General features: G+C 39.2%; 1 protein-coding gene across 6 annotated transcripts in view; it reads right to left on the minus strand.

The window, feature by feature from the left end:
• LRRC28 (leucine rich repeat containing 28) overlaps positions 1 to 21,197 on the minus strand; it is a 157,123-nt gene that overhangs the window by 45,236 nt on the left and 90,690 nt on the right. For 4 of the 6 annotated variants that reach the window (XM_031033521.2, XM_006738283.3, XM_081831578.1 and 1 more), the window contains exon 6: positions 12,441 to 12,647. The exons of the other annotated variants lie outside the window; for them this stretch is intronic. In XM_031033521.2, the coding sequence (XP_030889381.2) occupies positions 12,441 to 12,647 (207 nt within the window). The remainder of the gene's footprint in view (positions 1 to 12,440; positions 12,648 to 21,197) is intronic. 6 annotated transcript variants of the gene reach the window in all.

The raw sequence follows: 21,197 nt of genomic DNA on the forward strand, positions 1-21,197 counted from the left end.
ATAGGTGACATATTTGGAAGTGTGGCCCTACAGCAGAAGGCCAATTAAGAGAGAATTCTCCTTGGCATGCAGCAAAAGGCACTAACACTTTTCTATAGTTTAATTGCACAGAAAAGAGTTGGAGGCAACAGCCTCTAGAGACAGTGATTCATCCCCTTGAGTCAAGGACACAAAATGGGACATGACAGAGGAAGCACCTCTCCCCTCTAATACACACAAAAGAGCTTGTGCAAATGAAAAGAGGCTACATGCAAGGATCATAATACAAAATTAAATAAAAGCTGACACTGGCTACTTCCTACATGGTTTTGTCTTCTTTCCTACCCTAGTTTTATAGGGGAAAAAATGAAGAGTCAGTGATTTAAAAATACTATATGGTTTCGATCTTATCTTAGATTTTTCGATATTCCAGAGAATTCTTTTTGTAACTCCTGACTGCTTTAGGGAATGTTCTTTTTTATATATGCCCTTAATGGAATGAATGATTTTCTACCGAAGCTGAAAGAAAACATGACTCAGTTGTGATCAAATCTATCACACAGTAGTAAGTGTAACACCACACGGACATGAATATTTAATATAGACACTTAACCTTCCCAAATAACACAATCTCATACAGAGTACAGGATGTGGTGGGCTATGGAGTCAGAACGGAGTCTGAATCCTGGCTTTCTACTTCCTAACTGCTTCAAGACACAGGGACAGGGGCAAATCAAACGCTCCTAGCCTGTTACCTCCTCTGCAAAACCAGACAGTAATACTTATCTCACAGGCTTGTCAAGAAGCCTCAACAATGTATACAACACCAAGCCTGATCCCTTGCATAATAACTGGTTCCCGATATATCTTAGTCTTTTACCTCTCTCCTGTGAATGTAAAGAGAGGATCACAAAACAGAGTGCAAGATCATAAAGAGAAGCAGGCAGCTCTTGCTTTAGCTGACCCAGCACAGCCTACTGGCCAGGCCAAGACCCCTAAACCCCCGGCAAGACCACAGGCTGTCCGGGCAGAGCTGTGACAGTCTCATGAGAGCATGCTCTCGGCCAAAGACCCTTCCGCTGGCAAAACCCCAAGCACAATGGAATGGCATTTTATAATCATAATGAGGCTGAAATGTAAGTATTTCTGTCTGAAAAAGCTTTGAAATATTTCTTCTGTTCTTGAGAGAGAAAAATCTTCACTCGATAATTAACTTTGGAAGAGACCATTTGTGTACTAGCTAACAAGCTGGTTTGTTTTCTTCCTTCCATTAATTTTAATATACTACTACCTTGCAATAAATTTCCAGGTAATAATATTTTTTAAAGTTCCTGTGCAAAAATGCTCAGTACTTGAACTTTATAAAGCAAGGAAGTTGTCCATATGCATAGATGCTAAAGCAACAAAGAACTTTTTCATGTGGCTTTTAAAAGGGCTGTACTGTGTCTAAAATGTTTCCCCTTTTTTTCCAGATGCACACATCAAAGTATTGTTAACTTAGAAATTAGCAAAAGCTAGCCGTCTTGCACAAACTCCAATTCTTTTTTTTTTTCAACTTCAAGGCCCTGGCATATGCAGTCCACATGGCTGAAGATGGAACAAAAGCTCCTATGTATCTAGGTTACTGCTCTTTTAACTATGCTGTAAAAGCAAGCGCAGGATGACAGCATGGGCCAGAACTTCATAGGATCTGTTTACTGCACACTTACCAGTATGAAACTCATTTATTTTATCAGAAGGTGAATGATGTATGCTCTTCCACAAAATGATGGGGTAACAGAAACTACAACATCAACCCACAAAGGTTGTTTGCAAGACTGTCCATGTCACATCAAGTATCATAGTTCAATCAGTCAGATGTATTACTAGTCATGATTACATTTTTAATGTAATTTTAAAATGTGGGTTTCTTTACAGTGAATTCAGAGTAATATACAGTGTATTCCAAAATCGTCTTTAAAACAAGTTTAAAAATTTACCTACATGGCTTTTATGAAGAGAACCTTTCAACCACTTTTCCAGAAGAATGACTTTTTTTTTTAAATGTTAGTTTCTTTTTTAATTATTGAAGCACAGTTGACATACAGTGTTTTCTTTAAACATATGCACACATACTCCATTAAATCTTTTACATAATCATATTCTTTCTGATCTACTCAACTTGTACAAAGATTTCACAGTGAATTATAATTCAATAAGATGCTTTCTACATAGATCATCAACAACTGTTAAAATAAATAGATTTTAATGAATTTGAATGACTGAAGGCTTCTTTTGCTGTTGGTTTAAATATGCAAGCATCAGCATCTCTAATTCTTTTTTTTTTTTTCAGCATCTCTATTTGTGTTGCATAGTTCAGGTGACAAAGAAATTATAACGAGCAATGAGCCAGACACTGTACTAGATGCTTGGGGTACAAAAGTGAAGACACACACAGTCCCAACCCTTTCTTTTTTTTCCTTTTAAGATTTTATTTATTTATTTGATAGAGACAGAGATAGCGAGAGCAGGAACACAAGCAGCGGGAGTGGGAGAGGGAGAGCAGGCTTCCCACCGAGGAGGGAGCCCGATGTGGGTGGGACTCGATCCCAGGACCCTGAGATCATGACCTGAGCAGAAGGCAGATGCTTAACGACTGAGCCACCCAGGCGCCCAACCCTTTCTAACAGTCTAGCAAAACAATCAAAATAGCTCATGGTGACCACATGCTTACATAGTACTTATGAGTGATAGTGTTTTAAATGGATCTTATTTAATTCTCGCAACAGTGCTATGAAGTAGGTATTCATTTTGCCCTGTTCCTAAGACTCTGACAGATTAATTAGCCTTTTTAAGCCCAGGATCACACAGCAATTAAATGGCAGACCCAGAATTTAAAAGCAGATGGCCTGGTTCACCATGACGTTAGCTCGACAGCCTCCCCAAACACATGATTTCCATATAAGCAGGGAACTCCCACATCACGTAGGAGGCGATACTCCCCAGTGAGCTGCATAGGTGTGGGTGGTGTGGGTGCCAGAGGACAGGCACTGTGCCCAAGCATCCAGGTGTGATGTGAGGATATACGGCCAAGGAGATACCTGATGAACAAAATATCCCTTTGCTTCCTTTATTTTTTGATCTTTTTTTTTTCCCCTTTGCTCCCCTTAAAAGACCAGATAACTAGTAACGGTAGTTCTGACTTACAGATTTACAGCAGTAATTTCAAGAAATACCAAGAATTCCCTCAGAGAAGATCCCAGAGAAGGAGACTTCATGCCGACGGTCCAGCAGACTCAAGAATTACAACAGTGAGTCTTTGAGTGCCGCGGCCGCCGGCGTGGAGAAAACAATGTCTTCATTTTGCATCTCATCCTGAGCTGTTGCCCAGCTGGCCTTGTACCTGTTTTTTTCCTGCCCCCCAAAACTGAAGACTTTTACTGAAAACTATGACTGATAGAAACTCCAGGTGTTTGCTTTAGAGTCCACTGACAACATCTTCCAGATTTTCCTAGGACTGTACATTCTTGTCACTATTTTAAAAACTCTGAGTTCCAAAATCAAATTAACGAAAACTTTGCTGGCAAAGATTCTGCTCAAAGATCTAGCGCTCCTACTACTTATTTTTCTAAACTTCACATCTGTATTACTATATTTCCTATGCTGGGGCGCCTGGGTGGCTCAGTCAGTGAAGTGTCTGCCTTCGGCTCAGGTCATGATCCCAGGGTCCTGGGTTGGAGCCCTGCATTGGGCTCTCTGCTCAACAGGGAGCCTGTTTCTCCCTCTCCCTCTGCCCCATGCCTGTGCGCGTGCTCTCTCTCTCTCAAAAATAAATAAAATCTCGTATTTCCTATGCTGTACATTACATCACTGTGTGTTATTTATTTTATTACTGGAAGACTGTACCTCTTAATCCCCTTCACCTATTGTGTCCATCACTCCACCCCCTCTACTCTGGCAACCATAAGTTTATTCTCTGTAGCAATCTATGTTCTCTGTATTTATGAACAAAACTCATACATAGTTTATAAGTTTGTTAGACTGTTTGTGCTGTTTTTTAGATTCCACATATAAGTGAATTCATACAGTATTTGTCTTTCTCTGACTTATTTCACTTAGCATAATACCCTCTAGGTCCATCGATGTTGTCACCAATAGCAAGATTTCATTCTTTTTATGACTAATATTCCGTTGTATGTACATATTACATCTTCCTTATCTATTCATCTATCAATAGACACTTAGGTGGCTCTCATATCTTAGCTATTGTAAATAATGCTGCAATGAACATAAGGGTACATATGTCTTTCTGAATTAGTGTTTTCCTTTTCTTTGGATAAATACCTAGAAGTGGAATTGCTGGGTCATAATATACTTCTATTTTTAATTTTTTGAGGAACAACCATACCATTTTCCAGAGTGGCTGTACCAATTTACATTCCCACCAACAGTGCACAGGGTTCCCTTTTCTCCACATCCTAGTCAACACTTGTTATTTCTTATCTTTTTGATGCTAGCCATTCTGACAGGTGTGAGGTGATATATCAAACTGTGGTTTTGATTTGCATTTCCCTGATGATGAATGATGTTGAGCATTTTTTCATGTGTCTGGTTTGCCATCTGGATGTCTTCTTTGGACAAATGTCTATTCAGGCCCTTTGCCCATTTTTTAATCAGTTTATTTTTTGATATTGAGTTTTAGGAGCTCTTTATATATTTTGGATGTGAACCCTTTATCAGATACATCATTTGCAAATATCTTCTCCCATTCAGTAGGTTTCCTTTTCATTTTTTTTGGTGGTTTCCTTCACTGTGCAAAAACTTTTAGTTTGATACAATCTCATTTGTTTATTTTTGCCTAAGGAGACAGATCCAAAAAAAAAAAAAAAAAAATCACCAAAACGAATGTCAAAGCGGTTAACTGCCTATGTTTTCTTCTAGGTGTTTTATGCTTTAAGGTCTTATATCTAAGTCTTTAATCTATTCTGAGTTTATTTTCTTTTTTTTTTTTTTTTTTTAAAGATTTTATTTATTTATTTGACAGAGAGAGACACAGCGAGAGAGGGAACACAAGCAGGGGGAGTGGGAGAGGGAGAAGCAGGCTCCCGCAGAGCAGGGAGCCCGATGCGGGACTCGATCCCAGAACTCCGGGATCACGACCTGAGCCGAAGGCAGACGCTTAACGTCTGAGCCACCCAGGGGCCCCCTGAGTTTATTTTCATTTATGATATAAGAAAGTGGCCCAGTTTCATTCTTTTGCATGTTGCTATAACAGTTTTCCTAATACCATTTCTTGAAGAGACTATCTTTTCTTCACTGTATATTCTTGCCCACTCTGTCGGAAATTAACTGGCCATGTAAGTGTGGGTTTATTTCTGGGCTTTCTACTCTATTCTATTGATTTATGCATCTGTTTTTGTGCCCATGCCAAACCGTTTTGATTATTACAGCTTTGTAACATGGTTTGAAATCAGGTAGCATGATACTTCCAGCTTTGTTCTTTTCTCAGGATTGCTTTGGCTATTCGGGGTCTTTTGTGGTTCCATATAAATTTTAGGATTATTTTTTCTAGTTCTATGAAAAATGTCATTGGTATTTTGATAGGAATTGTACTGAATCTGTAGGCTGCTTTGGGTGGTATGGACATTAGAACAATATCACATTTGTACCCTTTAAAGAATGAGCAGCAGTTCTCTCTTGCTTTAAACTGGTATTTAAGAAAACAGGGCTAACTTTTTCGTATTAATCACTTCCTCATCCCCAAATCCTCTTCCAAAACTTTAGAGAAAAATATACTCTAGGTGACTTTTCTCTTCACACATTAGCACAGTACAGTCAATGTTGGCCCATGCTACAGAAACCATATTAAATAACCATACTAACTTCCTAAGAAAACCTTAAGGCAACAGCAAAGACCCAATGTGATGAAAGAAAAACAAAGCAGAGGTATCATTAAGACAGTGGAAAAGGGTCAGATGAGTAAGCAGCACGAAGACAAATAAACAATTTTTGTTACAAATACTTGCAAGAAGACAGAGTCCAAAAAAGAGCACTGAATATCCATTTTCTTGAAGAAATACAAGTCATAATAACTTTATTCCTGAAACAAGGTCTGCATGGGCTTTAATTAACAGAATAACTCTCTCTCACTTTTTCCCATTACTAGTTTTTGAGCCTTCTTTTCAAACCCTTTTTTTCTCCTTTTTCATTATGCCTTTGATTAGAGACGTATCCAACAATCCCCACAGAACACGGATGAGAACAAGATTTTAGTGGAATGTTTGGGTCTCTCCTTGGAAAGTAGTCGTCATGACTTCCACTCAAACACAGGACTAGTTCCAACCACTGGGATTTCTGATCTGTACTAGAACAAACGCTTTAAGCACTGAGACTTATTTAAGGCTACACAACTTTGCAAATAGTTCCCATTAAACAATGACCTTAAGGCAGTAGTTCTTCAAACTGCAGATCAAATACATTCATGGTTCAGCAAAGTACAGTTTACATTCATCTCTAAGTCTGAGATTACAGAATTATTACCTGGTTTCCATCTAGTTTCCATACTGGCTTTGCTTGGACTGAATTATTTTCTTAAAAAATAGGAAAGAGCAATTCTCTTCCTGACTTTCTAAGCTGATACAGAGCAAAAAAGAACAAGAAGCAATAGAAAAACCAAGTATAGTTAACAGATTTGTGTCTAATACGCCATTTGCAATGAAAGAAGGGACTTCAGCGTAAGTTTTGAAAATGCCTAGAAGCTACTTTCTAAAACTGCACCCTACTTGGCATAAACTGTTTTGTTTTTTCTAGACAAGGTATCTAATCCCTATAAAGGAAAAAGCAACTACAACTACTACAGAAAACTGAAGTGATCGCCTGTTATGTGATAAAAGGCCAGTTTTACCTCCCTGTCAAAGTCTCCAAGGACCAGCTCTAGGACTGGTTTAGAAACCCAAATAGTTTCCTGTTAGTAGGAAGCTATTCTCCACTAAGTTTTGGCTTCAGTACATGGTAGTTTATGTACTAGAATATTCTATTTATCTCAGTGTCATTTGCCAAATGTTCTTGGTTAAGAATTCGTTCACTGTTTTTCTAACAGGCAAAAATTCCACCTGGTGGGGCGCCTGAGTGGCTCAGTCAGTTAAGCGTCTGCCTTCAGCTCAGGTCATGATCTCAGGGTCCTGCGATCAGGCCCCACACGGGACTCCCTGCTCAGTGGGGAATCTTCTTCTCCCTCTCCCTCTGCCCCTCCCTGCCACTCATGCTCTCTCTCTCTCTCAAATAAATAAATAAAAATCTTTAAAAAATTCTACCTTCTCACGTGGGGATAACTTTTGTCTTCTCATTTTCTTAAACTACAGGAGTTACTAACATTGAGTTTGATGACACAGCACTTCCTGGGGGCTAACTAAAGGATGCTCTTCCATAGCCAATTTGTGCCTGGGCAACCTCACAGTACTTATATCTTTTATTCATCATTAAATAAATTGTGAACATTACTGAATAATCAGGCTTATTAATTATACAAGAGAGACCAGGAATACCTGGTAAAAAAGACTTAGAGGAAAAAAACCCTTTCCTTTGTATTTTCCTACCTTTCAGAAGCCCAGAGGTGAGTGAGTCACTACTCTGAGAACTATTTAGTATGCAGAACTCTATTAAATCAACAACAAATACTCTCATTTCAAAACCTCTAGTAAATATCATAGCATGAGACTCAAGTGATTAGTTTCCCTCTCCTCCTCACCGATAGTCACCACTGTGGACAAAGCTTCTGTTTGTAGACTGATCTGTCACTCAATTATCATGGTATCATTAGAGTAGGAGCATTCTTCTTTCTTGATGCATCTTTTCATCTTTAAAAGAATGTCCTCGAAGAGTGTTATGGCTTAGCTAGTCTTACACATTATTTAAGTCACCCTATATATACCTTCTGTAGTTGCTTTTTGAAGATGCTGAAACATGACATTCTTTTTTTTTTTTTCCCCATGAAGCCAGAGATAAAAACTCGCTTTTCTTCTAAGACAACCTTCTTTGGTGAGCAACCAAATTCTGTAAGTAACTCCCCCAAATAGGATTCCTATGTCCAATCCCGGGCAGAGATATTATAGCACCCATTTCATAAGCCTTCAAGTTCCTGTACTATGCTCACAGAATCACGTTTAAACATAAGAGACTTCTATTTGAAAACTTTAGTTGTGTGTGTGTGTGCATGTATACACACAGTATCTCCTAACTACTGTAAAGAGACATCCCTATTTGCTAGGTTTCCAAGAACAGTTCAGTTGTCTGAGGAAAGGCAGTGCCTGCAGCCGCATGCTTCATTTGACTCTGTCCGCCATAGTTCATAGCATTAGACAGCTTTTGTTTATCAGAAAGGAGTTCAAAGAAAGGTTTCAAGTGCACAGACTCTGTGGAAGGACAGCTATGGATTTAATTATTTTTCTCCGAAAGATCTAATTGAACCCCTTTTCCAAAACCACCTTCGTGGTATTAAAAAACAAAAAGGAAAACAAAAACTCCCACAAAACCGAAAAACAACATGAAGAAGATTGCTGGTATTTCTGTCAGATTCATTTTCATCATCTTCACAGATTATCCTGTCTCCAATTTCCCGAAGCCCTCTCTGGCGGTCTCACCCACTTCTTTACAAAGGTTCACCCAGTATAACAGGGGAGAAAGGCCACTAGTGCTCGTATTTGCTTCCTAACCTTGGGCTCCTGCTGTTCTCAAAGAATCAGTCTGAGACCAGGGCTGAGCACTGCTTCAGTCAGCCTGTTTCTTTCTAAGTGGACAATTTTTAACCTCCTCCTCTTGCTTGTATGTCTTTTTCTGGTAAAATCAACCCTTACCCACAGGCCTGTGTCCTGCCAGGGCCATGAGCCTTGTGAGGAATGTGAAACCACTTCCATCTCCTGGGCTGTCCGTGGCCCCAGGCTGGAGAGCTGTGGTCACCTCGATGATGCGAGGGACCCTCCTCAGAACCCAGAGCAGATCCTCCTGCCTCTCATGCTCTTTGACACCATATCGACCAGTTCACAAAGGAAAATCTCTCCAAACACAGAGGCAAGGTTTTGGGGGTGACAAGACCCCTAGAGACAGAGAGCAATCTGCAAGGCTCTACTCACCACTGAACCCCAGTGCTGAAGAAGAGACGCCCACATCCTCGCCCACACCAGCACTTACCACAGGGCACACAGAAGATGCCCCAGCAAATACATGACTGAGGTGCCAAAGCAGAAGAGCAGCCAGGCAATGTGTCGTGGACTCTACCTTCTACCTAACGATCATTTCTATCACCTGGCACTAGCCACTGCCACGCCCGCCATCTGCTGCTGCAGGCATTCAGCATGATCCACAAGGTTACTCCTCGGCACTACAAACCGAGAGCCATCGAGTTCCTGTTGCAATGGCTTCTCTCTTCTCCCAGCATCGCTGCCACCACCACCACAGAATGTGCTTGGCTGTGTCACTACTAAAACGACAGGTTAGCAGAGTGGCAAATGACCATGGCAATAAGGAGCCATAGCTGGATGAACTACAGTGAGGTAGGGAGAACAGGCAAGGTGAAGGGCATAGAGCCCGGCTGGACTTGAGACAGGACCCACAGGCTAAAGACTGGTAAACAAGATTCATTTAGTTGAAAAAGTCCGACTGTACACGGGATTCTAGGCAGAACCCGAGCTCTTGAGCTAGATGGCATTCTGGTAAGTGTACCTCTGGACGTGAGAACAGGGCTGTGGATCATAGCCATAGGCAGGATGTAGTCAGTTGCTGATGAATGGTTTAGACTTGAGACAAAGCATATCTGATGGAAGAAACAAGAAGACAAGAAAAACAAGTTGTGAACAGCATAAAATTAAGGAATCAGGAACTCCATGGAGGTTGAAGGGGCCAGGCAAAGTAAGAAGAATGGCTAACACCAAGAAAGAACTAGATAACAGGTCTCTGGCCTAAGCTTTTATAAGATTTTTCTTGTTGTAGGACCTGCTGATGATAGATTAGAAATAAGTAACTGGGAGCACCTGGCTGGTGTCCAGAGTGGGTAGGTGAGACAAAGCTATACCCTCTGGCAGACAGACCCTGCTAAGTGCGTAGAGACAGAGATTGAATTGGGCCAACTAGAGTGTCCATATGAGTATTTCAATACAAAATGGCTGCCCGAATTTGACACTGGAGGTGGCTATACAATTAGAAAGATGCTCAGTATGGTTCAGCCCTATTCCTTTTTTCTTTTCTTTTTTTTTTTTTAGAGGAGGGAGAGAGGGGTAGGTGGAGGGGCAGAGAGACAATCTTAAGCAGGCTCCATGCCCAGCACAGAGCCTGACGTGGGGCTTGATGTCACAACCCTGAGATCATGACCTGAGCTGAAATCAAGAGTTGGGTGCTTATCCAAATGAGCCACCCAGGTGCCCCAAGTTCAGCCCTATTGCAAATGAGGTCCCTTTGCAGAGGGATCGTGCCTGGGATGTGGAGATAGCATGTCAAGGTGGAAAGAATGTGGAGTTTAGAATCAGACAGAGTCTGAAACTCAATTCTGTCTCTCACTAGCTGTGATTCTGGGTGGGTTACTTAACTTCTCTGAATCTCAATTTCCTCATCTGTAAACAAGTTGTCAATAGGTTTTGTAATAACAGGTTCTGTAATAATTAAATTAGAGAGCCTCTGTACCGTGCCTAACAGAATACCTAATTCAATAAATGATTGTTCTTACAAAGAGTTGCAGTAGTATTACTCATGGAGACACTCCTTATTGATGTGGCCAGTAGTAACAACAACAGTAATAATAATAATTCTATGAACAATAGTATGGGCAACTCCAGACTTAACAAGCGAATCTGTTTCCAGGAATGCCTGAGAGTCAAAGCATGGTTGCCTGTAATGGGGCGTCTAGCTTTACCTTGAATGCTGACGTTAGACCGCTGAGTTCTACACCACGCAGATCAAATCATCACATCCTTTACTTCCCTCCCCCCTCCCTTCCCTGATTCACCGATCAGCGTCGACTGCGCCATCCTAGCCATCCCTTGGTAGGGAGTCAGCATTGGTACAGGCAACAGCTCCTAGAAGTGGTAAATACAAGTCTGGGGGTTCCTACAGAAGGTATGAATATGAGAAGGAGGACGGAACTTTTAAAAAGCAGGATATGATAATCCACAAGTTCTATCTCCTCAGCTGAGTCATCTGCATTTGTACAGTGCTTTAGAGTTCTTACATACACGCTATCTTATTGGACTTCAAAATAACTCCAAAGTCAACAGGATAAATGTTATTATTTCTGGTTTATATGGATAAGGTAAATGAAGCCCAGAGAGGTTTTAGTGATTTACTCCAGGTCATGCACTGTGAGGTGGGGGGAACCAGGTTAGAACCTGGATCTCTCGATTTGTAGGTTGGTGCTTCACTGCTGTAATTGTTTTATAACCTGTGATTAAACCAGCAGGTACTTTTATTTTTTTAATCTATTTATATTTGATATTTTTCTCACTTAAAAGAAAGCTCTGGTTTCTTAGAAATGTAACTTGCTTCTGAAATGGTTTTATTTCATTTTGCTAATTTTATAAGTATAGAATTTAATTATATTTATAGAAAAGTAATCTTTTTAAATTGGATAATTATTTGGTATTATTCAAATTGATTTTCACATTTCCCAGTTATTTTTAATTGAAAATAATATGTGTACTGTATTATGGTAGAAAATATTTCTTCTCAGAGACTAGTAAATTATTCACTTCACTGCCATCAGGGATAAATTATTCATTAATAAAAAATGCTTTTATGAGTAAAATCATAGGAGGCTTACTATGACAGCTTAGGGTTCTGCAGGGCCTCATATTTTAATTTTTTTTAAATGGCACCTTTGTTTCTTACAAGTTAACAAAATAGTTCAATTCTCAGTGAAAATAAATGTATTCTTTTATTAAAATGGGCCTGCTACAGAAACCTACAGTGAATAATATGTTATTTGTTAGCCAGTGTGACATTTCTAGCTCAGCAGGGAGTTCAGCCAATTGTAAAGTTTTTAAAATTGTGTAGTCTGGTTATCCAACAATATTAATCATTAGGATACCCAATACAAATTTTTCTATGTAGAATTCAACATCTAGACAGGTATCTTTGTACCAGTAGCTGTCCTTTCATATTATTCAATACCCCCCATCAATTTTATGGTCTTACATATATATAATACATACACATATGCTTTCATTCCTTTTTTAGAGTAAATCATCTCATATCGCCTATATTTTGTCCCTAAACGACATTTATGCACAGATTTCTGTTTTAAAATATGAAATCCCAGACTGAAATAAACTTCGTTAACTGGGACTGATGCTTTGTTCACTACAAAAATGGATTTAGAGAGGCAATTCAGGGATAAACAGAAAGAAGGCAACTACCCTATCCTTCCTAGTCAAGGACACAAAGGCTTTCCGTCTTAGTCTTTGGCTTTTTTGCTTTGCCAGATGAACACGATCACTTACCAAGTGGCAAAAATGCGAGACGGTTTCCAGCCATGGAGAGCTCATTGAGGCTGGGCAGGTGGCAGAGATGACGCGGCACGCACCGTAGACGATTGCGGTCCACGGTGAGGTACTGCAGGGAAAGGCACAGGTGAAGCCTCTCGGGTAAACTTAGCAAACGATTGGTAGAAATGTCTAGTGTCTGCAGCTCCTTCAAATCGCCAACCTCTACAACCAAAATCAAAATTAAGATAAATCGCATCCTGATTAAATTAAATGAATCAATACCGTTAACAGTTCAAAACAAATAAAATCAGTAGCTGTAGCAATTTCCACAGACATGAATGCCGAAGTATGCAAATAATCCAACAGAGGTAGGTGTCTTTAAATTAGCCTGCTAGAGTTTTTTTTTTTTTTTTTTTTTTAATGGAGAAGAGTGCTCGCCTAGAGAAAGGAGAGACACAAAGTAGTGAATATGAGCCAGAAGTCTATTACCCCGGTTTCTGCTGCTTGATGAATCAAAAGTTGTTGCTCGTGTGGGAAAAGAACAATTACAGTCACCTCTAGGTACCTGGTCTTTGATACTTTTGTGATTTTACCTTCTATCTAAGTAAATAGTAGGAGCCTTAAAAACAAATTACAGTATCCCAGCAAGTGCACCTTGTTTATATGAACTAGACAGAAAAGTATCTGGAATGAGAGTTAAAATGTCTTTTGGAAATTTTCACAATGGTGAAGAATATAGTAAGATGAAAATTGTTGGTAGGCAACATTTTTGGATACTGTTCAGCCATGTGGTTCCTTTTTTAAAAACCCGCTCAAAGTATACACATCCTATGAAGATTTAATTTCATCCAAATGAAGTCCTTCCATTTATATTTTAATATTCCCTCATTAATGATACCTATAGTTGTAATCTGTTCCATGGTGACTACAATATGTCCCTGTATTACGCCAAATCACTAAGTCTAAAGCTTGGGAAGTTCTTTACAAGGTACTTCATCCTTTTCAGGAAAAATCACTGCCATGAAGCCTCTCTGAGCCGAGTAAGCTCTGCTAAGCAATCTCTAGGGAACGGACGTTTACTCTGTGAAGACAGTACAATCTACTCAAGGTACCAAAGGAAGCACTGTGTAGGGCAAGTCTACTTCTTCCACATTATGGAACTTCCAAGTTGAAGTCCACGGAGGCTGTCTCTTGGCCTTCTCTAATCCTGCCCTTGTTCCATGAGCCATTCCCCTCAGGGTAAGGTTTCCCATGTTCCGGCCATTTTATTGCATCCCCTGGGCACATCCCAGTTTGTTCAGGGGTTGGGTTAGTATTAGCAATGTCTTCTCTACCGGACAGAAAATCTTCTGCCCTATTGGATGCCCAATTACACAGACTACCTTTTCTTACTGCTACAGACCAGGGGTTGGCAAACTAGGACTCACAGGAAAATCTGGCCGGTGGCCCGCTTCTATACTGTCTGCAAGCTAAGACTGGTTTTTCCATTTCCAAAAGGTGGCAAAAAAAAACAGCAAAAACAAAAACAAAAAAGAATATGTAGCAGAGACCATATGTGGCCTGCAAAGCTTAAAAATACTTACTATCTTGCCATTTACAGAAAAAGTTTGTCGATCTTTGTTAGAGACTGTTACCCAGAGCATTTTTAGTAACTATTTTTAATGGAAGTAATACAAGTGCAAAATATATTAATTTCTAATTATTTTTATAATATTACAAGGGATCTGTGCTGGGAAATTCATACTTTATTGCCCAATTTCCCCAATACTGAGCAACATATGCATTTGAATATGGGCAGGAAGGATTCAGGGAACAGTCTGTGATGCTTAATTGGAGTTTTGTTCTATTTGAACCTAACTGATGCACACAGGAGTCAATTTCATTCTTGGTTCCATTAGCACAGTATTTCATTTAGGTATGCTTGCCAATCTACCTATCTAATTCACACACAAAAAAATGCCTCTAATTTGGGATGTGTGGGGGGAGGGAGTTGAGGGAAGGATCATCATGTCCTAGCACTGGATAAATAGCAACAAGAAACCTTCCTCACCTCACTTTATAAAGTTACTACAGGAATGAAATGGGACAGAAGTGCAAACAATCAGCTACACACCACGGGGCCAGGTGCAGAGAGAATAAGACAAGGTCTCCACCACTGAGAATTCCCATACATATAAGAGACAATGTGTGGGGCACCTGGGTGGCTCAGGTCATGACATCAGGGTCATGAGATCGAGCCCCGCCTTGGGCTCTGGGCTCAGTGCAAAGTCTGCTTGAGATTCTCTTCCTCTTCCTCTGCCCCTCCCCTGACTCACATGTGCTCTCTTGATCTCTCTCTAAAATAAATAAAATCCTAAAAAAAAAAAAAAAAAAGAGAGATGATGTGTGATAGGAAGGTCAGAGAAAGAAGAGGTAGGTGAGGGGTGGGAGAAACTTCTGCAAAATGTGCTGGAGGAGACCAGCACTTGAAAAGCTGAAAAGGAAAATGGATACAGCGCTGCCAGCAGGGGCTGGGGGTAGGGCTGAAAGATCAGGAAAGGCACGTAAGTGAAATATAAATGCAGCATGCACAACCGGCTATTTGGAGCCAAACCAGTATCAAAGACGCCCATGGGAGAAGAGTAGGAAATAAGTTCCTTATGAAGGCCTTTATGCAGACGTGAGTGATAATGAATTCTGGGTAGAGAGACTTGGACTCACAGCAGTGAGAATATGACATCTCCTGAAGATTCACAGAGAATAACAGCACTCTTTTGAAAAAACTAGAATGATGGATATACAAGCAGTGGAATGGAAGGAGATTCTAGGCTAAGAAAACAAGTAGACATTTGACTAGAACAGAGGCAGTGTGACAAATTTAAAGAATTCCAGAGATATTTTAAGAAAAGCATCAGGGGTGCTTGACTAGAAACAGAAAATAGTAAAATAAAAAATGGTCAAAGATAGGGGCGCCTGGGTGGCTCAGTCGGTTAAGCGACTGCCTTCGGCTCAGGTCATGATCCTGGAGTCCCGGGATCAAGTCCCGCATCGGGCTCCCTGCTCGGCGGGAGTCTGCTTCTCCCTCTGACCCTCCCCCCTCTCATGAGCTCTCTCTCTCTCTCATTCTGTCTCAAATAAATAAAATCTTAAAAAAAAAAAAATGGTCAAAGATAATGTTAGTGCTTCTAGATTATTATACTCTAAGTATGGTGATGCCAATGCTAAAAACTTAATTTTTTTTATGAAAAAATTAAAATTATATCAATACTTCTGAATTGCAGTATCTATTAAACCACATATTGAAAGAAATTTGAAAAATCTATTAAAAATCACATGGGAGCAAGCAAAAGAAATTATTTTAATCATTAGTTACAAAATAATTAAATGTGTAAAGAAGTGTTTTGATGTGGTTGCAAAAATTACTAAAGCTTGCAATTGCCCACCATTTATTTTTTTAATAAAGATTTATTTATTTATTTATTTATTTATTTATTTATTTATTTATTTATTTATAAGAAAGTGCAAGCGAGCATATGAGCAGTCACAAGTGGGAGGAGAGATAGAGGGGAAGGCAGAAGGACAAGGAGACTCTGCGCTGAGCGGAAGCCCTACACAGGGCTCGATCCCAAGACCCTGAGATCATGACCTGAGCCGAAACTAAGAGTCAGGCGCTTAACCGACTGAGCCACCCAGGCGCCCCAGCTGCCCACCATTTCAATTTGGCATTGCCTTATTGTATTGTGAGATGGGGAAATAATATGTGATTATGAGTCTAAATTTTCCATAACGTGATGATTTACTTTTTACAGTGGTAACAGATCAATATTTACACTCTGCTTTGGCAGACATGCACACATATTTCAGATACTAAAATTAGTAACACTTTTGACCAAAAAAGGGAAACACATAATGTCAGTACCAAAGGTCAAAGTACTGAGGAATGGGAAGGAGAACGAAAAGCTGACATTTCTTACTTCCTGTGTGAGATGAATAAAAGAATTTTATTAAATCTGAAACATGCAGGACTGCACATATTAAATGAATGAGTACAACAAAAGGACATTATTCTCAGTAGCTTACTATTTTGGCCTTTTCAATTGTTATAAAAAAACTTAAGCTATTATTCCAATTAAAGTACTGAGTTGAATACTGTCTATAATGTGATTGGAAAATTAATGATTTTGTCAAACTGTGAAAGTATGTGGGAAAGAGAGAAATAAAAATTAAATAGCTTCTCAGGTAGACTCAACCATAATTTTCATGACCATTTCATACTAGGCTGCAAATCTAGGACTACATATGGCATCTTAACTTCAATAATTGATTAAAAAATATACTTGCTTAAGCTCAGCCAACACAAAAATACATTTTTTTTTCAAACTTTTATTCAAATTCTAGTTAGATAACATATGCAATGTTGGCTTCAGGAGCAGAATTCAGTGATTCATCACCCACATACAACACTCAGTGCTCATTACATCAAGTGCCCTCCTTAATACCCATCCCCCATATAGCCCATCCCCCACCCACTCCCCTTCAGCACCCCTCTGTTTGTTCTCTATCTTTAAGTCTTTTATCGTTTGTTTCCCTCTCTCTTCCTTCTTTCTTTCTTTTTTTTTTTTTTTTATGGGGGTAGGGGAAGTACCTTTTTAGAAAGCAATTGAGTCAAAATTTATCTAAGATTCTAACTTAAATACAAAAAATAAGAAATAAGCCTGGGGTAGCAATATATCAGGCAGAAATAAAGAAACAGAATCCAAAGTGTGGGCTCAAGTTAAAAACTTGAAAACTCTCAGTCAAATGTAAATCTAGCAAAAGTGGTCAAGTCTAAAGATGGCATCAAGGCCAGGACAACAGGATGCTCGTTAAGTAACTCTTCCTTCACTCCTGAAAATCCAAGATTCCTTCTATCAGTTCAGTCAGACTGAAAAACTTTTAGCATTTCTCACAGAGCAGGTATGCTGACAACAAATTCTCTTAGTTTTCCTTCACCTGGGAGTGTCCTCCTATCATTGTGATTCCTAAAGATTAATTTCATTAGATACAGAATTCTGGGGTGACCATGCTTTCCTCTCAGTACTTTAAAGATGCTGTTCTATTGTCTTCCAGCCTCCATGATGTCCAAGGAAAACTCTACAGCTATTTGAATCATTGTTTCTTTAGGTGCTTTCAAGATTTGTTCTTTAACTTTAGTTGTTAGCAGGTTGATTATGATGTACCTGTAAATGACTTTTTTGAATTTATCCTAGCTGGGGTCAGCTGAGCTTTTTAAGTAAACTCTATACCCAATGTGGGGCCCACAACCCCAAGATCAAGAGTCACATGCTCTACTGATGGAGCCAGCCAGGCCCTCTTAGCTGAGCTTTTTAAATCTATAAATTTATGTCTTTCACCAAATTTTCTCAGTTAAGCCATTATGTCTTCAAATGTAAGAGTTATTATAACTGAGTAAATATAACAGACTATTTACTTTTCTCCTTTTAAGTGTTTCAAGATATGCATGACTGCTGAAGGCAAAAATCATAGCATTATCTGATAAGATTTTCAATGTATATAGATGTACTACTTCTGATAAGTATAACACAAAGGTTGGTGGAGGAAAGCAAAAGGAATTTCCAAGTAGATTTTGAAAGATATGTATAATGTAATTTCTAATGGAAAAACTAAAATAAAACACATTTTAAAAAGAGATAAGCCCAGGGACACCTGGATGGCTCAGTCAGTTGAGTGTCCAACTCTTGATTTCAGCTCAGGTCATGATCTTGGGTCAAGCCCGAAGTTGGGCTCCAAACTCAGCTCACCCCTGCTCTTCCCCCAGATTGTGTGCTCTCTCTCAAATAAATAAATAAATAAAATCTTCAAAAAATAAATAAAATAAAAAGAGATAAGCCCCAAAAGCCAATAAATGAATTCAAATAGAATACTAAAATATATTTGAATAATACAAGGCAGGAAAGAGGGAATAAAGAGACAAAATTAGAGGCGACAAGCAGAAAACTAATAATAAAACAGTAAGCCTAAATCTAATAAGGTCAATAATAACATTAAAAGCAAATAGCCTGAGGACACCGATTAAAAGAGATTACCAGACTGGATTTAAACAGAAGATCCTAGTATAAAAGGAATCCATTTAAAATCTAAATACATGGATAGATTAAATATAAAGTGATAAAAACATATGCCAGGCAAACCATAACCAAAAAAGAAACAAAAAGAAAAGCTGGACCTTCCAATAGATGGAGTGAGGAGGCTACCAAATCCTCTGCCCAGAAAGTAACTATAAAATTACAGAAAATTGTCAAAAGCAACCATTTCAGTACTCTGGAAACTGACCAAAAGTTTTCAACAAATGGAAAAGCATATATTCATGAAAAACTACGGCACTTCCAATCAGAAGAGCAGAAATATGTGACAAGCTCACTTGGGGTGGCTCGCATCCTTCCACCCCACTTGGTTAGTATAACAGCTCTAATATGGCAGGGCAGAGTGCAAACAACCAGCAGCTTCACTGCTGGAGGGGGCTGACATGATTTAGAACAAAAGGTGAAAAACCCACACCCAGTACTTAATAATTAGTAATAATCTTGGTTGCAAGTGAACATGAGAGGCTAATGAATTTATGAGGCTGAGGGATGTTCTTGGTTGAGGCAAGGAATGAATTGGGCAGATAGGCCAGAAATTTAACAAGGAGGTATGGGCTATGAAGCAGGAAGATATTTGAAAGACTCTCTACATATATCAGACTGAGAGGAAGTCATGAGCAAACACAGGGGAGACCAGAGAGGGGTCAAGCGATTTACGAATTCTAGGTTTACAGAGAGCTTGCACACATGGATACAGGAGAAAAGACAGAGCCCAACAGAAAAAAATAAGGTACATCTGGAAACTGCCTAAATGTTAAATGGGCTTCTTAAACCCACACACAGATCTACTGACAGAGGATAGAAGTCATACCTCAAGGTGTTCAACTGCCAAGCTATACAGAAACAGGAATAATTCCTAATAAGCTAGGCTTAAAAATTAAAACAAAAATAAGGAGGAAAAAACCCCCACAGAGACATCAATGGTCACATACTGTGGAGGAAAGGGATTTCATATTTTTAGTCCAGGCAAATTACTATGAATATCAAACAAGTAAAAAGAAATAGCAATAATCCTCAGGTAGGGGGAAAAACCAGAATCCAGAGTTACTACTAATATATTATTTAAAACATCCACTTAAGAAAATTACAAAACATGCAATAAAACAAGAAAGTGTAATCCATACTCAGGAAAAAAAGGAGTAAACAGAAAATGATTCTAAGGGGATCCAGATGTTGAATTTAGCAGACAGTTACCTCAAATCAGCCATAATAAACACACTGAAAGAACTAAAAAGAGTGGCGCCTGGCTGGCTCAGTTGGGTAGAGCATGCAACTCTTGATCTCAGGGTCATGAGTTCAAGGTCCACACTGGGCCTAGGGACAGAAGGAAGGAAGGGAGGGAGGGAGGGAGGAAGGAAGGAGGGAGGGAAGGAATGAATGAATGAACTAAAAAGAACAAGTTCAAAGAAAAGTATGATGACAGTGACTCAAAAAAAAAACCACTAAAAATCAATTACAGGATGGAAACTGGAAAATTCACAAATATGTGGAAATTAAACAACATGCTACTGAACAGCCAATAAGTCAAAAAAAGAAATCAAGATAAATTTTAAAAAAATGAAAAAATGAAAAATCAACCTACCAAAACTTATGAGATACAGCAAAAGCAGTTCTAAGAGGGAAGTTCATAGCAAAAAATGCCTACATCAAGAAACAAAAAAAACCTCAAATACACAAACTTAATTTTATATCTTAAGGAACTAGAAAAAGAAGAACAAATGAAGCCCAAAGTTCATAGGAAGAAGGAAATAATAAAGATCAGAGCATAAATAAATGATATAGAGATTAAAAATAGAAAAGATCAATGAAACTAAGAGCTGGTTCTCCGAAAAGATAAAACAAAATTGGCAAACCTTTGGCTAGACTCACCAAGAAAAAATAGGAGGACTCAAATAAATAGATCAGAAATAAAAGAGGAGAGTTACAACTGATACCACAAAACTACAAAAGATCATACGAGACTACTATGAACAATAACATGACAACATATTTGACAATCCAGAAGAATAATGAACTATCAGAAATTTAAAAAACAATTTCATTTCCAATTGCATCAAAAAGAAAAAAACCTAGAAATAAATTTAATCAAGGAGGTCAAAGACCTGTACACTGAAAACTGTAAGACACTGATGAAAGAAACTGAGGGAGACACAAACAAATGGAAAGATATACTATGCTCATGAATTTAAAGAATATTGTTAAAATGACCATACTAGAGAGGGGAGGAGCAAGATGTCGGAGGAGGAGGAGACCTAAATTTCGTCTGGTCCCAGGAATTCAGCTAGATAGGTATCAAACCATTCTGAACACCTACAAACTCAACAGGAGATCAAAGAAAAGAATAGAAGGAACTCTCTGAATAGGAAAGCAACCACTTTCTGGAAGGTAGGACATGCGGAGAAGTGAATCTGAGGCGATATTCAGGAGGATAGATCACGGCCGGAGGGAGCCTCTGTCAGCTGACTACCAGCAAGTGATAAAGCAGCAGAGCACAAAATCGGAACTTTTAGAAGTCGGCTCCACTGAGGGACGTTGCTCCAGTAGCTAAGCAGGGGGTGGAACCCTCGCTGGGACAGTGTGGTCTCAGGACCCTCGGGGTCACAGAAAGACTGGGGGTGCCCAAGTGCGGCAGAGCTCCCAGATATAGGAG

The sequence above is a fragment of the Leptonychotes weddellii genome, chromosome 9, assembly GCF_054177405.1.
Source record: "Leptonychotes weddellii isolate Sample4059 chromosome 9, ASM5417740v2, whole genome shotgun sequence".
NCBI classification, from domain to species: Eukaryota; Metazoa; Chordata; class Mammalia; order Carnivora; family Phocidae; genus Leptonychotes; species Leptonychotes weddellii.